The following is a 19,451-nucleotide window of genomic DNA, read 5'->3' on the forward strand; positions in this document are numbered from 1 at the left end:
GGAACATTCCAGGAACAATATAACGTCATATAGGCTATATGGCATTTCACACTCCTACCGATTATCCATACTTTGATGAAATCAGCGTGAAAACAAACTTGAAGGGGGCGCCACGGGCAAGATGTTCAAGATAGAGCAAAATGGTTTCAAGACTTTAGGTGGGAAATGACCTCAAATTATGCTTAAAAAAATAGTCATCCGAGCTCTCAAAGTTTGGGCGGTCGTATGATTTTTATGTCAATATTCGAAGTTTTCTAAGTTCATGACTTTGTGACCTTGAGACGAAAAAAAAAAATCGAGTTCCGTGGGGCTATGCAGGTGCCATTGGGCTAATCAAATACCGAAACCCCTGCCAGATTCGACAAACTCCCAAGAAGAAGAAGCAAATTGAAATCAGCTACCCCTAAAAACACAATTCACAATTTTCTAAGTTCGTGACCTTGTGACCTTGACCTTGGGACAAAAATGAAAAATCTTGCTCTGTGGGGCTATGCAGGTGCCATTGGGCGAACCAAATACCAAAACCCCTGTCAGATTCGACAAAACCCCTTGGAGAAGATGCAAATTGAAATCGGATACCCCCTAAAAACACGTTTTTTGGGCGTGGCTCCGCCCATAATGGGTGCACCATGCCCATTTTCAGGAAAACACAACGAGATCATGATATAAACCTCCCACCAAAATTTCATCAAGATCGGATCAAAACTCACGGAGCTATGCTCGGGACAGACAGACAGACAGACAAGCTGGAAGGCGACGAGGAATTCGCTGGGATTGAAGCGCTGGATACGATGCTTTTCATTCTGACCGATCCACCGACGAAGATTCATTGCCAAGACGTATTGGTTCACATACAATTGTTCCTCAACCTGGCAAGATTTTTCTCTTTACGTATTTTGCCAACTGGCACTCCTCATAAAAAAATGACGTGAAATAGACACCCTATTTTTGAACGACTGCCATTTGAAAAATAATCGGTTTGCTGGTTTGTGCTGTGGAGCCTTGCGTTACACACACACACACACACACACACACACACACACACACACACACACACACACACACACACACACACACACACACACACACACACACACACACACACACACACACACACACACACACACACACAACCCGATAAACTTCTCTCAATGCTCTTGTTTGACCACACCTCCTGAGCCACACAATATTTTTCATAAGCCACGCCCACTTTCCTACACCACTCCCACTTTAAATAATAAATAATTGGAGGTGGTGTGTGGGTTGTGGAATCGTTTTCTGTAAATAAATAAATAATTGAAGGTGGTGTGTGGATCGTGGAATTGTTTTCGGCAAATAAACAAATTATTGAAGGTGGTGTGTGGGTCGTGGAATCGTTTTCGGGAAATAAATAAACATATTATTAGAAATCCACAAAGACAGAAATGCCGGTGATTCCATTTATTTTGGATCCTTTTCACTTTGGTCAATAACGTTTGGATCGAGGAGAGACCGAAGGTGGAATGACGATGTAGTTCCTGACAAACACTGTATACACACCTTAAATGACGGTAAATGGACACCCGATTTTTGAAGGACTACCATTTGAAAAATAAAACCTCAATCAAAAATCGGCTCGAGTAAAATTTTCAAAATATCTCGAAGTGTTTAATTCCGGTCTCGTTTCTCTACATTCAAAACTGAAGGACAAGTATTGAAAATACTGTACGCGGTTTTTCGGCCGCTGCACAGCAACGGGTGGTTGCGAGGCAACGAAATTCAAACATGCACCTTCCCAGACCATATGGCACCTGTTGGCAAAGTTTCATCGAAATCGGTTCACTGGTTCGTGCTGTGGAGCCTCGCATCGCGCGCGCGCACGCACGCACGCACGCACGCACGCACGCACGCACACACGACAATAAGGGATATCTAGCATATATAGCGAATCCAGACAGACACACAACAATAACGAATATAATGGTCACTTATTTATTTTGTGAAAATATTTTTTCGTGAACCAATATTTTAGAAAATGGAATCAATAGTCTCCCTTATGGTTATAAGTAGATGTGTTAAGATATTGGGTTGGAGATTTTTACGGGCTACCGCTGTCTTTTTACTGATTTATAAATGACAGAACCAAGCAATAACCAAACCAAAGAGTGGAGATGTAATCATCCTTGGTATTTAAATGGGAAACATAAAGAATGTGAGAAATATCAAATAAGTCTTGTTGAAGAAATAACCAGGGTAAAAGTAGATAAAACAAATAAGCGGATAAATTTAATTACAAACAAGTTGGAGGATGTCAAGAAAAAAAAAAGAAATATCCTTGAATGGACTGAAAACTTTGATGGTCATCAATTGAACAATGGAAAAACGATTTACGACAACCTCAAAATGATATGTGGCTCAGGAGGTGGTCAAACAAGAACATTGAGAGAAGTTTATCATTTCGGTTCTGCTCAACAAAGAGATTAAAACCAAGAACGAAATTCCAAAATAATCTTTGTGAATACACTCGATGGTGACGAATGTAACAGGAAAATGAAGTTATTATCTAAAGTAGAACATGAACAAATATTCATTGGATCACTCTTTGAATGGAATGAAAAATATGAAAGGAAAAAAAAGTGTTTTAATCAGTAAGTCTCAGTTTAACATTTGCTCAATGGGGGAGAGATTGGTATCCTATTTGTGGCTTTTGGGGCTCGAGACAGAAACGTTTTAACATTGGCTTGTATGGGAGAGGGAGGAAATCAGTTTCTGTTTTGGGCTTTTTGGGCTTGATTCAGAGTTTTTCCCTATTTCCCCATTCATTTGAATGGATGCCTGAGAAACCCCATTTATGCTCTACTCATGTTCTATTTCTGGTTTTCATCAAGGATCTCTCTGACTCTCTGGAAAATCCTCTTTATCTCTTTGCTGATGACTCCACACTCTGCCATATCATTTGTAATCCCTCACACCAGCAAGCAGCAGCTTCTTTGCTCACTGCAGATCTGGGTAAAATCACAAACTGGTCCAACAAGTGGAACATGTCTTTCAATCCGGACAAATCTCACACTCTCACTTTCTCTCTCCGAAAGGACCGTTTGGAACCGCCGCAACACCCCCCCCCCCACTCCCACCACCAACATCTACTTTCTCAACAATCCTCTGGAAGAAGACCTTTATGTCAAGCTTATGGGTCTCACGATCTGCCATGATCTTTCCTGGGAAAGCCACATTGCCAACATGGCCTCCAAAGCCAATTGCCGACTGGGAATCCTCCATCGTGCAAAGTCCTTCATCGGCCTACCTGAGCTCCTGACCACGAACAAAGCTTTCGTCCACAGCCTGATGGAGTACTGCTCTCCACTCTGGGTTGGTGCTCCTGCTTCCCACCTTTCTCAGCTTCAGGCTGTCAAAACCAAGGCATTTCGGATCATTGGCATCTCTGAAGATGAGACTGAGTCTTTGAACCTGTCACTTTCTCACTGCAGGCAGGTCGGTGGTCTCTGTCTTCTTCCGTCTCCTCTCGGGTCTCGCCCCCCCTCTGCTCTGTCTGTGATTTGTCCCGACCATATCTCCACAGGGCGCTCAAGGTCCGCCAACAATCCCCTTCTGGTAAAACCAGTTGTTCAGTTGTTCAGAAAGCTCTCCAAATCTTTTGTTGTGCATAGGAACAACCCTTTTCACAGGTACATTTCCAAGTATTTTCAGCTGCTTTCAAAAGCTGGTGAGTCGTTTCATGGTACAATCCTTATTTGGCAGGCATGCCACACGTCCAGGCCATCCGATGACTGTTGTCAACGAATTTTGGTGGATGCGTGCCAAGAATCTAAGGCAGATCAAGTCATTTCAAAAGTCACGTGTTGCTTGTGTTAATTCGTACGTTCTTGTGCTGCGTTTGTCGAATTTGTTTTTTTTTTCTTGATCACGTCCGACACTTCAGCCGGCCACTGTAAGATTTTTTGTCCCTTTTGTCTCCATAATTCCTCGTTTTGCTTATTTCTTTCCAAATATTTTACTTCAACCACAAAAGTGTCCCATTTCTTCTGCTCGCTTCAAGGATTTTCCAGGAATTAAGGCACCGGAGGAGGCCTTTCAGTCCATCATGCCTGCGCCACACCAACACCACATTTAATCAATCCGTCGATACCCCTTTCCTTCATGTGCAGCTTTATGGCTACTGCAGTGGTACTCATTTCACTGACCTCGGAAGGATGACAGGCTGAGTGAACCCCCTGGTGTTAATTCAGCAAAAAAAACAGGGCTTGAACTCAGGACCCGAGGATCCCAAGCCACCACCGTAACCGCTAAGCCAACACCAGGTGATTGTTGAAAAACTTCTTCAAAAGAAAAAAGAAGAAAAGAATTCCACTCCATTGAAATCTCATTCCACTTGAATTTCCTTCTGCCTGTACTGTTTTGTTCTCCATTCTTTTCCCCCATTTTCAAAACCACTTCAAACTCTTCATTGAATAAAAATGCTTCACTTTGGTTGTTTTCCATGAAGACGACCCCACCAAAACCATCATCTATTCTTCTTCTTCTTCTTCTTCTTAAGAATATCGTTGTCCAATTTGGAATTGGAATCAACATTCCTCCACTTCATGTTCCCACTTTCTATGTCCCTCCTCACCTGATCCTATCTCAATGTTGCTCTCCACACCCACCAACTCAATGTTTCCCGTGAACCTCACCAATACAAACCTTGCACATTACACCAACCCCATCAAAGCCTGAGATGAAATGTTGTGTGGTACGTAAATGTATGCAAAGCAGAAGCATCGAAGGCCAGTACACAGACCTGAGAGGTACCTGCATAAATGATATGGGCTGCAGAAGATGGACCCTCATGCCACACAAAAATTTGGTGATCTGTGGTAATTCTGAGATTATTGCCACAAATGCGCAGGAATACCATGCGACTGCAGCTTGTGAATTAGACCCTTGTGACAATCTATCAAAAGCCTTGGAAATGTCAAGGGCTCCAAGTCTCGCCTCACTGCACTAGTCTTGGGCCTGGTTCAAGCATTCAGTAATGAGGGAAAGAACATCAACAGTCAATCGTAAATGATGGAATCCATCCTGAGCATCAGTTCAGAGAGTGCAGACTTTCAAGAAAGTGATAACCTGTTCGCCGATGAGGAATTCAAAATACTGTGCTCCTTATGGGAAGAAAGCTGATCGGCTAACATTTGCATGGATCAGATTTCTCCCCAGAGCCTTGAAAGGCAGGTACAACTGAAGCCAACTTCCAGAAAGATAAGAAAACAAACGTTGATAAGCAGAGGTTGAACAGGTTTCACAGAACAGGAGACAATTCTGGCAAGCACGTCTTCAGTTCAATTGCAGGGATACGATCTGGCTTTTGAAATGTCCAGCTGTTGAATGAATTTCCCATCTGAGGAGTGATAAATATCACTCCTCAGATAGTTTCGTATATAATCGTAGTGGATACAATATAATTAATAATAATAATAATAATAATAATAATATTGATGGTCACACGGGTGGGACAAGGCATTAACGATTGATTTTGGTCATCAAGTGTGGAGTTTGCAGTGAAACGCTGCACCACTGGAGTTCAGATTGGCCAGTGAAGTACGATGCAAAACCGCCTCTTGGTTTCCCGAATTTCCGTTTTGTGTAATCTGAGGAATTGTTTTTGGATCACCAGACATGTTCAAGAAAGGGTGTGTTGAGGTGCGTGTTCACGAAAGGATGATTCATCGTTGGCACGTGTTCAAGAAAGGTAAATGTACACTTGTGTTGAAGAAAGTGTTCAAGATTTGTATTTGTAAATTTACCTCCACCACCGAAGGTGGACGGAGGTTATGTTTTCACCCATGTTTGTTTGTCTGTCTGTATGACTGTAAACAGAATACCTCAAAAATTATCAATGCATTAAGACGACACTTAGTCGACAGGTTTGGTGGATGATGAGGACAAATCGATGAGATTTGGTGAAGATCCAGATCTGGATCCGAGAATTTCTAAAGTGATTCTTCACCATTGAGAGATGTGGACAAAACCGATCCAAAGAACGATATTCCAAAAGGTTGTGGACGAGTTTGCTCGGTGACAAGAATAAGTCGATTCGATTTTGGTTAAGGTCCGGATCCAGATCCGGCTTATCAGTGGGATACAAAACATAAACTTTTCAGTCTGGTGGAGGTATGCACTCCACCGAGTGTCGTTCCATGTATATTTTTATTGAAGATTTATATTTGTTCAATGCACATGTTCAAGAAAGGCTGATGGATAGGAGTTCAGGTGTGTCAAGGAAGGACTTCGTATGATGGAGGATGCAGAATCAGCAGCTGGCTTTGGAGGTCAACTTTGAAATGTGGTTTGCCCAAGAAAAATTACGGCTGACAGTGAGACCTCGTATTTCAAGTGAATGAACTTCCTCAAGACTATTGATGGGAAAGTAGATGGGATGGGGAGGGGAGGGGGGGGTCAGGGGACATCAGATAATCCCCTCTCTCATAAGTTCTCTCATCCCCTCTTCCTGTCCAGGCTGGAGTTCCTCAAGGCAGCGTTCCGCACCCTGTTGTTTTTCTGGTTAATCATCTTTGACCTCTCCGACTCTCTGGAAAATCTTCTTTATCTCTTTGCTGATGGCTCCACACTCTGCCATACCATCTGTTATCCCTCAGATGAGCAAGCAGCAGCTTCTTCACTCTCTGCAGATATGGATAAAAATCACAAACTGGTCCAACACAGGGAACATGTCTTTCAATCCAGACAAATCTCACACTCTCACAATGTCTCTCTGAAAGGACCGTCTGAACCACTGCTCTACCCCCCCCCCCCCCCACCACCATACCACTTTCTCAATAATCCTCTTTAAAAAGCCCTTTCATTCAAGCATCTTTGTCTCACTATCTGCCATGATCTTTCCTGGGAAAGCCAATTTCCAAACTAGCCTCCAAAGCCAGCCGCCGACTGCGTACCCCCCATTGTGTAAAGTCCTTCCGAGACCCACCTGAGCTCCTGACCACATGAAAAGTTTTCATCCACAGCCTCAGAGTATTGCTCTCCCCGATGGGCTGGTGCTCCGGCCTCTCACCTTTCTTGGTTTCTTGCTGTGGAAACCAAGGATTTCAGATCGTTGGCATCTCCCATGGTGAGGCTGAGTCTTTGGGCCTCTCACTCACTCTCTTTCTGTCTTCTACTGTCTCCTCTCTGGTTTCGCCCCCTTGCTCTATCTGCGATATGCCCTCCCCCGCCCCCCCCATATTTCGCAGGGTGCTTAAGGTCCGCCAGCAACCCCCTTCTGGTAAAACTACCAAAATCACCGATCACTGCTCACCATCACTCTTTCATTGCACTTTTTTCCTGCCTTTGCAAAAAACTCCCACACTCGCTTCAATCCCACTCTTCCCTCCAGGTTTTCAAAACAGCTGTTCAGCACCACCTCCAATCTTCCCCCATCCAAAACCACAATATTTTACACCCCCCGTTAATCCACCCCAAACGCACCTCCTTCAATCAAATTCCCTGCTTTCCTTCCCAAAAGTTCTCTGTCATGTAAGGATCTGAAAGTCCCTGTGGTGTCCATCTTGTTTACCCCATGTTCCCCACCCCATCCCTCTTCCTTCCACAGATCTTGCTGTGTGTGTGTTCGCTCTCACACGAGCTTCGACAATATATACAAAAAAAAAAAAAAAAAAAAAAAATGAAACATTCACTGTGGATGGAGAATCTAAACGTTTTCAACACAAAATTATTCCAAAAGAGATTCCATAAATTACAAAAAAAACACATTCATGGTTGAACATCAAGGTATTTCTTGACATGCTCAGGTGTATAAAATAGTGACATACCAGACTTGGGTGTTAATCCATCATCCTGATCATGGAGGTTGCAGACATCACTGAAACCGATTCCCCGGAAAGCAGGAATATTTTCCAGCTGCACATTTTGGAATCCAATAAACTTTTTGCAGAAACTGGAAAGTTCTCGAATAACAGTCTCCAAGTTGATGAATAGACTTCCCAAGAGAGAAGAGCCTGCAAGCTGGACAACCTGCAGCTTCAAAAAAGATTCCACAAATTTACAGAAGTCAGCATACATTGCAAATTTAAATTTCTCTTTGGCGAGAGAGAGGAGTTCTGTTCGCAATGCATCAGAGTCTGTACAAACTCGAAGAACCTTCTGATTCTCAATTCCAAGTATATTGATCACTGCTTGGGCTGTTTCTGCTCTCAGACCTTGTGATTGGAGCCATTCCAAGAAGTTGTCCATTTCACCGATGACCTGCCAGAGACACAATGCTCAGGTTAACAAAGGAAAGGTTTTACATATTATTTTCTTCACTCTGTATTTTATCCAATCAATTCAGGGTTTTGCAGTCAGTTTGTACACCCCATGTGTGCTGGCAGGATGAACTTGGGGTAGACACACTGAGCCCGAGTTGTCTCGCTTTGGTTTGAATCCCAACGCGGCAATAAACTGTCACCGTGGTGTTTGACAGAGAGGGAAAGGGATCAATGTGTGTGCCGTTCATCCAGATGAACATTCAACTGGCCATCCCCTCTCACTGCGTGAGTTGGTGGGCATTAAAGATCCCATGGAGTTTCTCGAAGATGAGGCGAGCTATCACTGGCAGGCTGGCCAAATTCCAAATTTCTTCTTGAAAATACAGGGGGCACTCCATCAGCGGCACAGCCACACTCACAACAACGATGCAACCAGCAGCCACCACGAACAAAATGAAGGAACAAAAAAATGAAAGTGCAACCCCACCGCTCCCACCCTCATTATTGTGTCATCAAGAAGAATATAATCAATGTCCAAAGAGAAAAAGGCAATGCATCAACAGGCATGGTGGGGAAGAACCTCTTATTCCTTTTCTTCTTTCTCATTTCCCTTTCATGGACACCCAGCAGGATTAAATAAAAACAAACCTGCCAAAAGGGCAGAGGAGCTACTTGTGAACCAACAGCCATCCATATCTGGTGCAACTGCATCTGCAGATGTCCTCCTGCAGTTGCTTACCTTTCCTCAGAGGTGGATGGCAGTATTTGCACTCTGGCCAACACAAAACACATTGTAGTGTGTGTTGTGGTGGTGCTGAGGTGTCGTATACCAGACGAGTTTCCTCGGGTTAATCTGAGGTGTCCCTTCGGTGGGGTGTCTGGAATATCCTATATTTAAGTGATGGGGATGGGCCAGGCATTTGGCTGGGGGGTGGCCAGACGGAGGCTCCTGGAGTACAAGTGGAAAGTGGACGCAGCGATGCACTGTGGCACATGCTTCCAATGAATGAATTCATGAATTTGCCTTCATTCAGTGTGAGCTCAAATACTTCAAAATCGGCAACTGCCCCCACCCAGGGCCGGCCCGAGATGAAATGATGACCCACGCAAGAATCGTCTTTGGAGCCCCCTCTCCATTTGTTCAACATGTGAATGTGTTATGAGGGGTATGGGGTCGTGAGAGCAGGCAGTGAAGGTAGTGGTGAGCGGGCGGTCACGGCACGCAGTGGTGAGTCCGTGGTGAGGGAAGGCAGCCATGAGTGGGCAGTCACGGCACGCAGTGGTGAGTCCGTGGTGAGGGAAGGCAGCCATGAGTGGGCAGTCACGGCACGCAGCGGTGAGCGGAGGTGAGGGCAGGCAGCGGTGAGTCCGTGGTGAGGGAAGGCAGCGGTGAGTCCGTGGTGAGGGAAGGCAGCGGTGAGTCCGTGGTGAGGGAAGGCAGCGGTGAGTCCGTGGTGAGGGAAGGCAGCGGTGAGTCCGTGGTGAGGGAAGGCAGCGGTGAGTCCGTGGTGAGGGAAGGCAGCGGTGAGTCCGTGGTGAGGGAAGGCAGCGGTGAGTCCGTGGTGAGGGAAGGCAGCGGTGAGTCCGTGGTGAGGGAAGGCAGCGGTGAGTCCGTGGTGAGGGAAGGCAGCGGTGAGTCCGTGGTGAGGGAAGGCAGCGGTGAGTCCGTGGTGAGGGAAGGCAGCGGTGAGTCCGTGGTGAGGGAAGGCAGCGGTGAGTCCGTGGTGAGGGAAGGCAGCGGTGAGTCCGTGGTGAGGGAAGGCAGCGGTGAGTCCGTGGTGAGGGAAGGCAGCGGTGAGTCCGTGGTGAGGGAAGGCAGCGGTGAGTCCGTGGTGAGGGAAGGCAGCGGTGAGTCCGTGGTGAGGGAAGGCAGCGGTGAGTCCGTGGTGAGGGAAGGCAGCGGTGAGTCCGTGGTGAGGGAAGGCAGCGGTGAGTCCGTGGTGAGGGAAGGCAGCGGTGAGTCCGTGGTGAGGGAAGGCAGCGGTGAGTCCGTGGTGAGGGAAGGCAGCGGTGAGTCCGTGGTGAGGGAAGGCAGCGGTGAGTCCGTGGTGAGGGAAGGCAGCGGTGAGTCCGTGGTGAGGGAAGGCAGCGGTGAGTCCGTGGTGAGGGAAGGCAGCGGTGAGTCCGTGGTGAGGGAAGGCAGCGGTGAGTCCGTGGTGAGGGAAGGCAGCGGTGAGTCCGTGGTGAGGGAAGGCAGCGGTGAGTCCGTGGTGAGGGAAGGCAGCGGTGAGTCCGTGGTGAGGGAAGGCAGCGGTGAGTCCGTGGTGAGGGAAGGCAGCGGTGAGTCCGTGGTGAGGGAAGGCAGCGGTGAGTCCGTGGTGAGGGAAGGCAGCGGTGAGTCCGTGGTGAGGGAAGGCAGCGGTGAGTCCGTGGTGAGGGAAGGCAGCGGTGAGTCCGTGGTGAGGGAAGGCAGCGGTGAGTCCGTGGTGAGGGAAGGCAGCGGTGAGTCCGTGGTGAGGGAAGGCAGCGGTGAGTCCGTGGTGAGGGAAGGCAGCGGTGAGTCCGTGGTGAGGGAAGGCAGCGGTGAGTCCGTGGTGAGGGAAGGCAGCGGTGAGTCCGTGGTGAGGGAAGGCAGCGGTGAGTCCGTGGTGAGGGAAGGCAGCGGTGAGTCCGTGGTGAGGGAAGGCAGCGGTGAGTCCGTGGTGAGGGAAGGCAGCGGTGAGTCCGTGGTGAGGGAAGGCAGCGGTGAGTCCGTGGTGAGGGAAGGCAGCGGTGAGTCCGTGGTGAGGGAAGGCAGCGGTGAGTCCGTGGTGAGGGAAGGCAGCGGTGAGTCCGTGGTGAGGGAAGGCAGCGGTGAGTCCGTGGTGAGGGAAGGCAGCGGTGAGTCCGTGGTGAGGGAAGGCAGCGGTGAGTCCGTGGTGAGGGAAGGCAGCGGTGAGTCCGTGGTGAGGGAAGGCAGCGGTGAGTCCGTGGTGAGGGAAGGCAGCGGTGAGTCCGTGGTGAGGGAAGGCAGCGGTGAGTCCGTGGTGAGGGAAGGCAGCGGTGAGTCCGTGGTGAGGGAAGGCGGCGGTGAGGGAAGGCAGCGGGGAGTCGGCGGTGAGGGAAGGCAGCGGGGAGTCGGCGGTGAGGGAAGGCAGCGGGGAGTCGGCGGTGAGGGAAGGCAGCGGGGAGTCGGCGGTGAGGGAAGGCAGCGGGGAGTCGGCGGTGAGGGAAGGCAGCGGGGAGTCGGCGGTGAGGGAAGGCAGCGGGGAGTCGGCGGTGAGGGAAGGCAGCGGGGAGTCGGCGGTGAGGGAAGGCAGCGGGGAGTCGGCGGTGAGGGAAGGCAGCGGGGAGTCGGCGGTGAGGGAAGGCAGCGCGGAGTCGGTGGTGAGGGAAGGCAGCGGTGAGGGGTCATGCGGGCAGGCTGTGGACACGCGGTGGTGAGGGCAGGCAGTGGTGAGTGGATAGTGTGAGCAGGCAGTGGTGAAGGGATAGTGTGAGCAGGCAGTGGTGAAGGGATAGTGTGAGCAGGCAGTGGTGAAGGGATAGTGTGAGCAGGCAGTGGTGAAGGGATAGTGTGAGCAGGCAGTGGTGAAGGGATAGTGTGAGCAGGCAGTGGTGAAGGGATAGTGTGAGCAGGCAGTGGTGAAGGGATAGTGTGAGCAGGCAGTGGTGAAGGGATAGTGTGAGCAGGCAGTGGTGAAGGGATAGTGTGAGCAGGCAGTGGTGAAGGGATAGTGTGAGCAGGCAGTGGTGAAGGGATAGTGTGAGCAGGCAGTGGTGAAGGGACAGTGTGAGCAGGCAGTGGTGAAGGGATCGTGTGAGCAGGCAGTGGTGAGGGGATATTGTGAGCAGGCGGTGCTGAGGGGATAGTGTGAGCAGGCAGTGGTGAGGGGATAGTGTGAGCAGGCAGTGGTGAGGGGATAGTGTGAGTAGACGGTGGTGAAGGGATCGTGTGAGCAGGCAGTGGTGAGGGGATAGTGTGAGCAGGCAGTGGTGAGGGGATAGTGTGAGCAGGCGGTGGTGAGGGGATCGTGTGAGCAGGCAGTGGTGAGGGGAAGCGATTACAAGTTGTGAAGGGGTAGTGAGGGTCTTGTCATGGGATACTACTGTGGGATTGATGTGTGTTGCTCACCCTAAAAAAGCCGATACCCACCCAGCTTATACCGGCCACCAAATTATTCATTTCTTCATTCCCTGGTGATATTCCTGTACCTGCCCCACTTCTTTCATCCCCACTTCTCCCACCCCCTCCCCAATAACCTTATTAATTTGAGTCGTTCATTTGATGGATTTATTACCTTCGCATTCTGCGAAAGGTTATGTTTTGGTCGGCGTGTATTTATTTATTTATTTGTAATCTTGTGATTCGTATAACTCAAAAAAGTATAAAACCGAATTGCATGAAATTTGGTGGGATGATTGGTTATTAGCCAGGAAGCATTCGATTAGATTTTGGGATCGTTCGGGTCAAAGGTCAAGGTCACGAAAAGGTCAAAATCGTCTTTTTACGATAACACGGTCAATTTTTATTCAATTTGCATGCAACTAACGCCAAAATGTTCAGAATTCAACGCCTCATCTTGTGATATGCAATATGACACAATGACACCCATACTCTTGTTACCGGTTAGGGGTCAAAGGTCAGGGCGGGTCACGACCTTGAAAAATATGCGTTTTTTGTCATAACGCGGTCAATTCTTGTCCGCTTTACATGAACCCAGCACCAAAATGTTCAGAATTTAATGCCCAATCTTGTGACACAATGACGTCAGAACACATGTCACCGGTTGGGGTAAAATGTCGGGGGGGGGGGGGTCACGCCCTTGAAAAATATGCGGTTTTCGGCATAACTCAGTCAATTCTTATTTGATTTGCATGAAACCAGCATCAAACGAGATTACCTTCTCTTGTTGAAACGTTGTATTCACCGAGCTTGCGAGTGAAGACTCGCCAAAACGACGCGAGTTGATTGTTGTTTAGTCCGTAGCCCCCGAAAATCAGGGTGGGGGGTCATGACATTATAGATATGTGGTTTGTGTCATAAGACCATTCATATGAAACCAGTTCCCCACACTCATACCAAGAACAAAAAAGTAGTGGCGGCAAAGGTATACGCTCTCGGAGTGCCCGTTCTAGTTTAATCTGAATCGTGGTGTTGATTTGCACAGACATGATAGACCAAATGTGAATTTCTACCTCCTGTTTCTCCCCCCCCCCTAAAAAAAATTGTTGGAGAATTTTTTTTTTGCATTTCTACATGTTTTCAGTGATTTGCAACCCCCCCAAAAAATTGTTACCCCCCCAAAAAAGAGAATTTTTTTTGCATTTCTGCATGTTTTAAGTGATTTCCAACCCCCCCCCAAAAAAAAAATTTATGGAATTTTTTTTTTTTTTGCATTTTTACATGATTTAAGTGATTTCCAACCGCCCCCAAAAAATTGTTAACCCCCCCAAAAAGGGGGGAATTTTTTTTTGCATTTCTACACGTCTTGTGATTTCCAACCCCCCCAAAAAAAATTTGAGAAAAAAAATTTTTTGCAACATTTTTTTCAAAAAAAATTTCAATTTTTTTTTTTTGCATTTCTACATGTTTTAAGTGATTTCCAATCCCCCCCCCCCAAAAAAAATGTTGGAGAAAAGAACTATAACTCTGTCAGCACTGTTGACATATTTAATGAATAAGATATAAGGTTCACTTGAGTGACCCAGCAGTCTTGGCGGCGGAGGTTTTGCACTGTCCTGAGTGCTCCCCCTCTAGTTAATTCCTGTTATATCTTACTGGCTGGCTCACACAAAACCAGCACCCCAGGCGGTCTCCTGGGTCTCCTGCCCCTAAATCCGGCCCTGGCCTCACCATCTCCTTCTAATAATAGGCTCTTGCTGTCTGTCTGTCCCATCCTGAAACACAGAAAGGCTCTTTGGAGAAAAAAGTGCTCCTGACCAAATGCAAAGCTTTCGTCCACAGCCTGATGGTGCACTGCTCTCTCCTCTGGGCTGGTGCTCCTGCCCCTCACCTTTCTCAGCTTCATGCTGTGGAAACAAAGGCATTGAGGATCATTGGTATCTCCTGCAGTGAAGCTGAATCTTTGGACCTCTCACTGACTCTCTCACCGCAGCCAGGTCGGTGGTCTTTCTGTCTTCCACTGTCTCCTCTCTGGTCTTGCCCCCACCCCCCCCCCCCAGTCTCTGTGTGTGATTTGCCCTCCACCCACCACCCTATTATTTCCGCAGGATATTCAAGATCCGTCAGGAATCCTGTTCTGATAAAAACTACCAAAATCAATAATCACTGCTCACCTTCACCCTTTCATTCCTCTTTTTCCCCACCTTTGGAATAAACTCCCATACTCTCTTCAATCCCACTCTTCCCCCTCCAGGTCTTCAAAACAGCTGTTCAACACCACCTTCTACCTTACCCCATCGAAAACCACGATATTTTTTATCCCTGTTAATCCACCACAAACCCACCTCCATCAAATTCCCTGCTTTCCTTCCTGAAAGTCCCTGTCCTGTCCATCTTGTATACCACATGTTCCCTGACCATCGCTCTCCGTTCCACAGATCTCCATACGTCTTTATTCCCCACTGTTTTGTCCTTCCCTCTCCAGCCCCTCTTGTGTGTTGTGCCTCAACAATATTACATACATGCATACACAGCCAAGTCGTGAATATAAACATATATTGACGTGATGATACATCTGTTATACACACACCTGGAGGGCTCCGTTCCACCTTCTGAAACCCACATGTGGAGAGAAGAACAAACAAACATCTCAATTTACTTTTATTTGAACTCTCTCACAGATACATCATGAATTTACACTTTCCTTGAATATAAATATCCTGTTCAACAAGTCCTACACCGTCATCTCACAAACTAGATTTGTACATGGATGGGAGATGTTTCGGAACTTGATGGGGGGGAGGGGCAGGGCCAGCCTGATTGGGGGCAGGGCGGAGAGGACCAGCATGATGGGGGCAGGGTGGCGGGGGCCAGTCCAATGGGGGAGGGCGACGGGGGCAAGGCGGAGGGGGCCAGCCAAATGGGGGCAAGGCGGAGGGGACCAGCCCGATGGGGGCAGGGCGGCGGGGGCCAGCCTGATGGGGGCAGGGCGGCGGGGGCAGCCTGATGGGGGCAGGGCGGCGGGGGCAGCCTGATGGGGGCAGGGTGGCGGGGGCAAGCCCAATGGGGGCAGGGTAGCGGGGGCCAGCCCGATGGGGGCAGTGTGGTGGGGGCCAGCCCGATGGGGGCAGGGTGGCAGGGGCCAGCCCGATGGGGGCAGGGTGGCGGGGGCCAGCCCGATGGGGGCAGGGTGGCGGGGGCCAGCCCGATGGGGGCAGGGTGGCGGGGGCCAGCCCGATGGGGGCAGGGTGGCGGGGGCCAGCCCGATGGGGGCAGGGTGGCGGGGGCCAGCCCGATGGGGGTAGGGCGGCGGGGGAGGGGAGGTTGGGTGGGGTGGTAACATTTCCCTCCGATTTCTCGAATTGCTGAATAATTTCCCTGTGGAGTCCAATTTCACTGAGATGGAATGTCGGTGGAAGGTTAACGAGGAATGTTACATTTTCGACCCACACGATCTTTTTGAGTTTATTGATTATTAATCAGGGTTTTCATCTCCATTCAGATTATGAACGTTAAAAATCCCACGGAACAGGTAAAGTCGGTAATCGAACCTCGTTACTCCTCATTTAGAGATCAAATTGTATGTAAAAGTCAATTATAAAATGTTTCTGGTAGTTTTGTAGTTAAAAAAGAAGAATGAGGTTTAATCCTCGGTGAAGGAAGTTTAGTGATGATTTGATGATAAACAAAACGAGTGAAAAACACCTCATTAAATTAACAATCAAACACCTCAACAAACATTCAATAAAAACTCCTTTAACTTTCCTTCATCGACGTCGTCAAGAAACATAAAATTATTTTATATTTAAATTCCCGTTTTTATTGTTAAATAAGAATTCCCAAAATACCTCTTCCCATCAGTCCCGTCCCGACCACGAGGATTGAGGTTCGAGGTTTACAGGAACAACAACCCGGAAGTTCTTCCTTGGTTTTCTCTTCTTCTTCTTCCTCGTGTTCACATTTGTCCTTTTTATTACTGATCTCCACCATTGTAATTGACGGTTTTGTTGAATTGTAAAATACTCCAAGAATGAGGAACCGAATCCTAAACCGACATCGGAACGTTACAACCTTTACACTATACACCTCCTGACCTCTCACCCCGAACTCCTTCTCTCCTCGCCGCTCCCTCCAGAGTCCGGTCTGTGCACAACTCCACATTTCCCCCTTTCTTTAACCACATTCATACCGCATCTCAGTGGACAACAATGACACTAATTAACTCGAAGTTGAAGTGTAGTAATTGCCACAGCACGGATTAACCATAAAACAAGTAATAATAAACATGGTAATAGTTTAAATTAGTTTCCTTTTCGAATTCTCAAAGGACTTTACATTACTTCATCACATCATCTTGAGTCCAGACTGGAGGTTTGTGAATTCTGACATCCCGATTTGACGCATTCCAGGTCCGTCCATCGGACAGTTTGTAAATGTGAGATCCTCTGTTCCATAACTTGGAGGGGCGCTGAAAATTTTTATTGTCCTTTTGGGAGGATGACAGGAGATGATAAATGGGGTTTCTTGGACGCCCATGCAAAATGAATTGGGGGAAAGGGAAAAACTTTCTGACCTATGCCCCAAAAGCTCAAAATAGGAGACTCAGTTTCTCCACACCTATCCCCTTCCCTCCCACACAAGCAAATGTAAAATTGAGACTCATTTTCTCCTCCTATACAAGCAAATTAAAAATTGAGAAAATGATATATTGAGACTTACTGATTGAAGCACTTCTTCACTTTCATTCCACTCAAAGAGTGAACCCACGAATATTTGTCCATGTTCTACTTTAGGGAACAACTAAATTTTCTTGTCACATTCATTTTCATCAAGTATATTCACAAAGAATAACTTGGAACTTGGTTCTTGGTTTTAGTGTCTTTGTTGAGCAGAAATGAAATGATAAACTTCTCTCAATGTTCTTGTTTGACCACCTCCTAAGCCACATATCATTTTGAGATTGTAGTAAATTGTTTTTCCATTGTTCAATTAATAACCTTTAAAGTTTTTAGTCCATTCAAGGATATTTTTTTTTCTTGACATCCTCCAACTCATTTGTAATTAAATTTATCCGCTTATTTGTTTCATCTACTTTACCCCGGTTATTTCTTCAACAAGACATAGTTAACATTTCTCACATTCTTTATGTTTCCCATTTAAATACCAAGGCCGATTACATCTCCACTCTTTGGTTTGGTTATTGCTTGGTTCTATCATTTATACATCAGAAAAAGACGGCGGTAAAACGTTAAAATTCCCAACCCAATATCTTCACACCGATACTTATAACCATAAGGGAGACTATTGATTCCATGCTCTAAAATATATCTTTTATTATCAAAATCTCCAAATGCTTTCTTGTTTTTCTCTTATGTATAAAACTGATATTTATAACTTCTTATTGTATTCATTTTTCTCCACGCTTCCTTCTTTCAGGTTAAACAGTTGTAATCATGTTTAACGTTTATTGATTCCTTGACTATATTTTTCTTTATTCCCTTTTGCTTATCACGCCTTTCAATGTTATTATTATCAATACTTGTGTCTGCCCATACGTTCGTGGCCATACGTGCATGGCCACACGTGAGTGGCTGTACGTGCAAAAAAAAACACAAAAAAAAAACTATAAAACAGCGTGCCAGAAACAACAACCACACAGGCCGTTCCTTTGCTCTCCCGTGCCCGTACGTGCGTGGCTGTAAGTGCAAAAAACAACTTTCAAACTGCATGCCAGAAACAATAACAACACAGTCCGTTCCTTCGCTCTCGTAAATGACGACTGGATTGGGGCATTGTGTTTTTCGATAAATACATATCATAAATCGAGAAATTATAGAAATACAGTGTCATGACTATCCGGAAGTAGTGCGTGCCCGCACGGAATGTTCACATGCATTCCACGAATTATCACTTGCATTGAAGTTACAACTGCTGTGATACACACACAGAGTTAATTAAAATCCAAATTAAAATCAAGTTTACCTCCCTGTCTTTGCAACCATGACATTCGCTGCCATTGACCATTGCCACTCCTACGCCACGGTAACTAAGGCGCCTTTTCCCGATCGGTCACGCCTATGCAGCAACGTGTCCTGTCATTGGTTTGGGAAATAAATGGCCATAACTTGGGAACCACTTGTCCAATTAATATCAAACCTTGAAAAGGCACATACTCAGGTCCCCAGCATTATACCTGGCAAGTTTCAATTAGATCGTACCAGTGGTTGTCAAGAAACAGCAGTCACACACACACACACACACACACACACACACACACACACACACACACACACACACACACACACACACACACACACACACACACACACACACACACAGTTTGCTGGAATTATAGATAGATTATTTATTATTTTTATTTTTCCGCCGGCAATTTTCTGGTTCTTTCGCTTTAAAAATCATTTTCTCAGGAACGTTAATTCCGATCGAAACAAAATTTTCATGGCAATATCTGTCTTCCTTGATTGCAAACTTAATTAATAATTGTGACGTCAATTGTGACATCATAGCACCGTGTCCTGTCATTGGTTTGGTGAATAAATGGCCATAACTTGGGAAACACTTGTCCGATTAATATCAATCCTTGAAAAGGCACATACTCAGGTCCCCCAGAAATATAACTGGCAAGTTTCAATGAGATCGGAGCAGTGGTTCTCGAGAAACAGCGGTCACAGAGATTGCTGGAATTATAGATAGACTAGTGCGTGTCCGTATGTGCAAAAAAAATTCAAACCGCGGACCAGAAACACAACCTCACTGGCCGTTCCTTCGCTCTCGCGTGCCCCATGTGCGTGCCCGTATGTGCAGGGCCATACATGCAAAAAAACCCCAACAACTTTCAAGCAACCTCAGAGGCCATTCCTTCGCTCTCGTAAACGATGACTGGATTGGGGCATTGCGTTTGTCTATAAATGCGCATAAGAAATTGAGAAATTATTAGAATAGAGTAAGTCATCACTATCCGGAAGTGGTGCGTGCCCGTATGGAATGTTCACATGCATTCCACGAATTATCACTTGCGTTGAAGTAACAACTGCTGTGATAATTACTCACATGGAGGAAATCAAAATCCAAATTAAAATCAAGTTTACCTCCCTGTCTTTGCTCGCCATGACATTCGCTGCCATTGACCATTGCCACTCCTATGCCAC

General features: G+C 46.9%; 1 protein-coding gene across 3 annotated transcripts in view; it reads right to left on the reverse strand.

The window, feature by feature from the left end:
- LOC147021036 (uncharacterized) overlaps positions 1–16,672 on the reverse strand; it is a 28,277-nt gene extending 11,605 nt beyond the window's left edge. The window contains exons 1-3 of one of the 3 annotated variants that reach the window (XM_085893575.1): positions 16,131–16,662; positions 14,873–14,894; positions 7,803–8,235 (exon numbers count right to left, since the gene is read on the reverse strand). In XM_085893575.1, coding sequence (XP_085749701.1) covers positions 7,803–8,223 — 421 coding nt within the window. In that variant the 5' untranslated portion in view covers positions 8,224–8,235; positions 14,873–14,894; positions 16,131–16,662. Of the gene's footprint in view, positions 1–7,802; positions 8,236–14,872; positions 14,895–16,130 lie in introns of all 3 variants that reach the window. The other 2 variants (XM_085893576.1, XM_085893577.1) reach the window with 2 other exon arrangements.
- Between the last annotated feature and the right edge of the window lie 2,779 nt (positions 16,673–19,451).

This window comes from Eptatretus burgeri, chromosome 8 (assembly GCF_056783735.1).
Source record: "Eptatretus burgeri isolate ZD-2024b chromosome 8, Ebu_testis_v1, whole genome shotgun sequence".
Classification (NCBI taxonomy): Eukaryota; Metazoa; Chordata; class Myxini; order Myxiniformes; family Myxinidae; genus Eptatretus; species Eptatretus burgeri.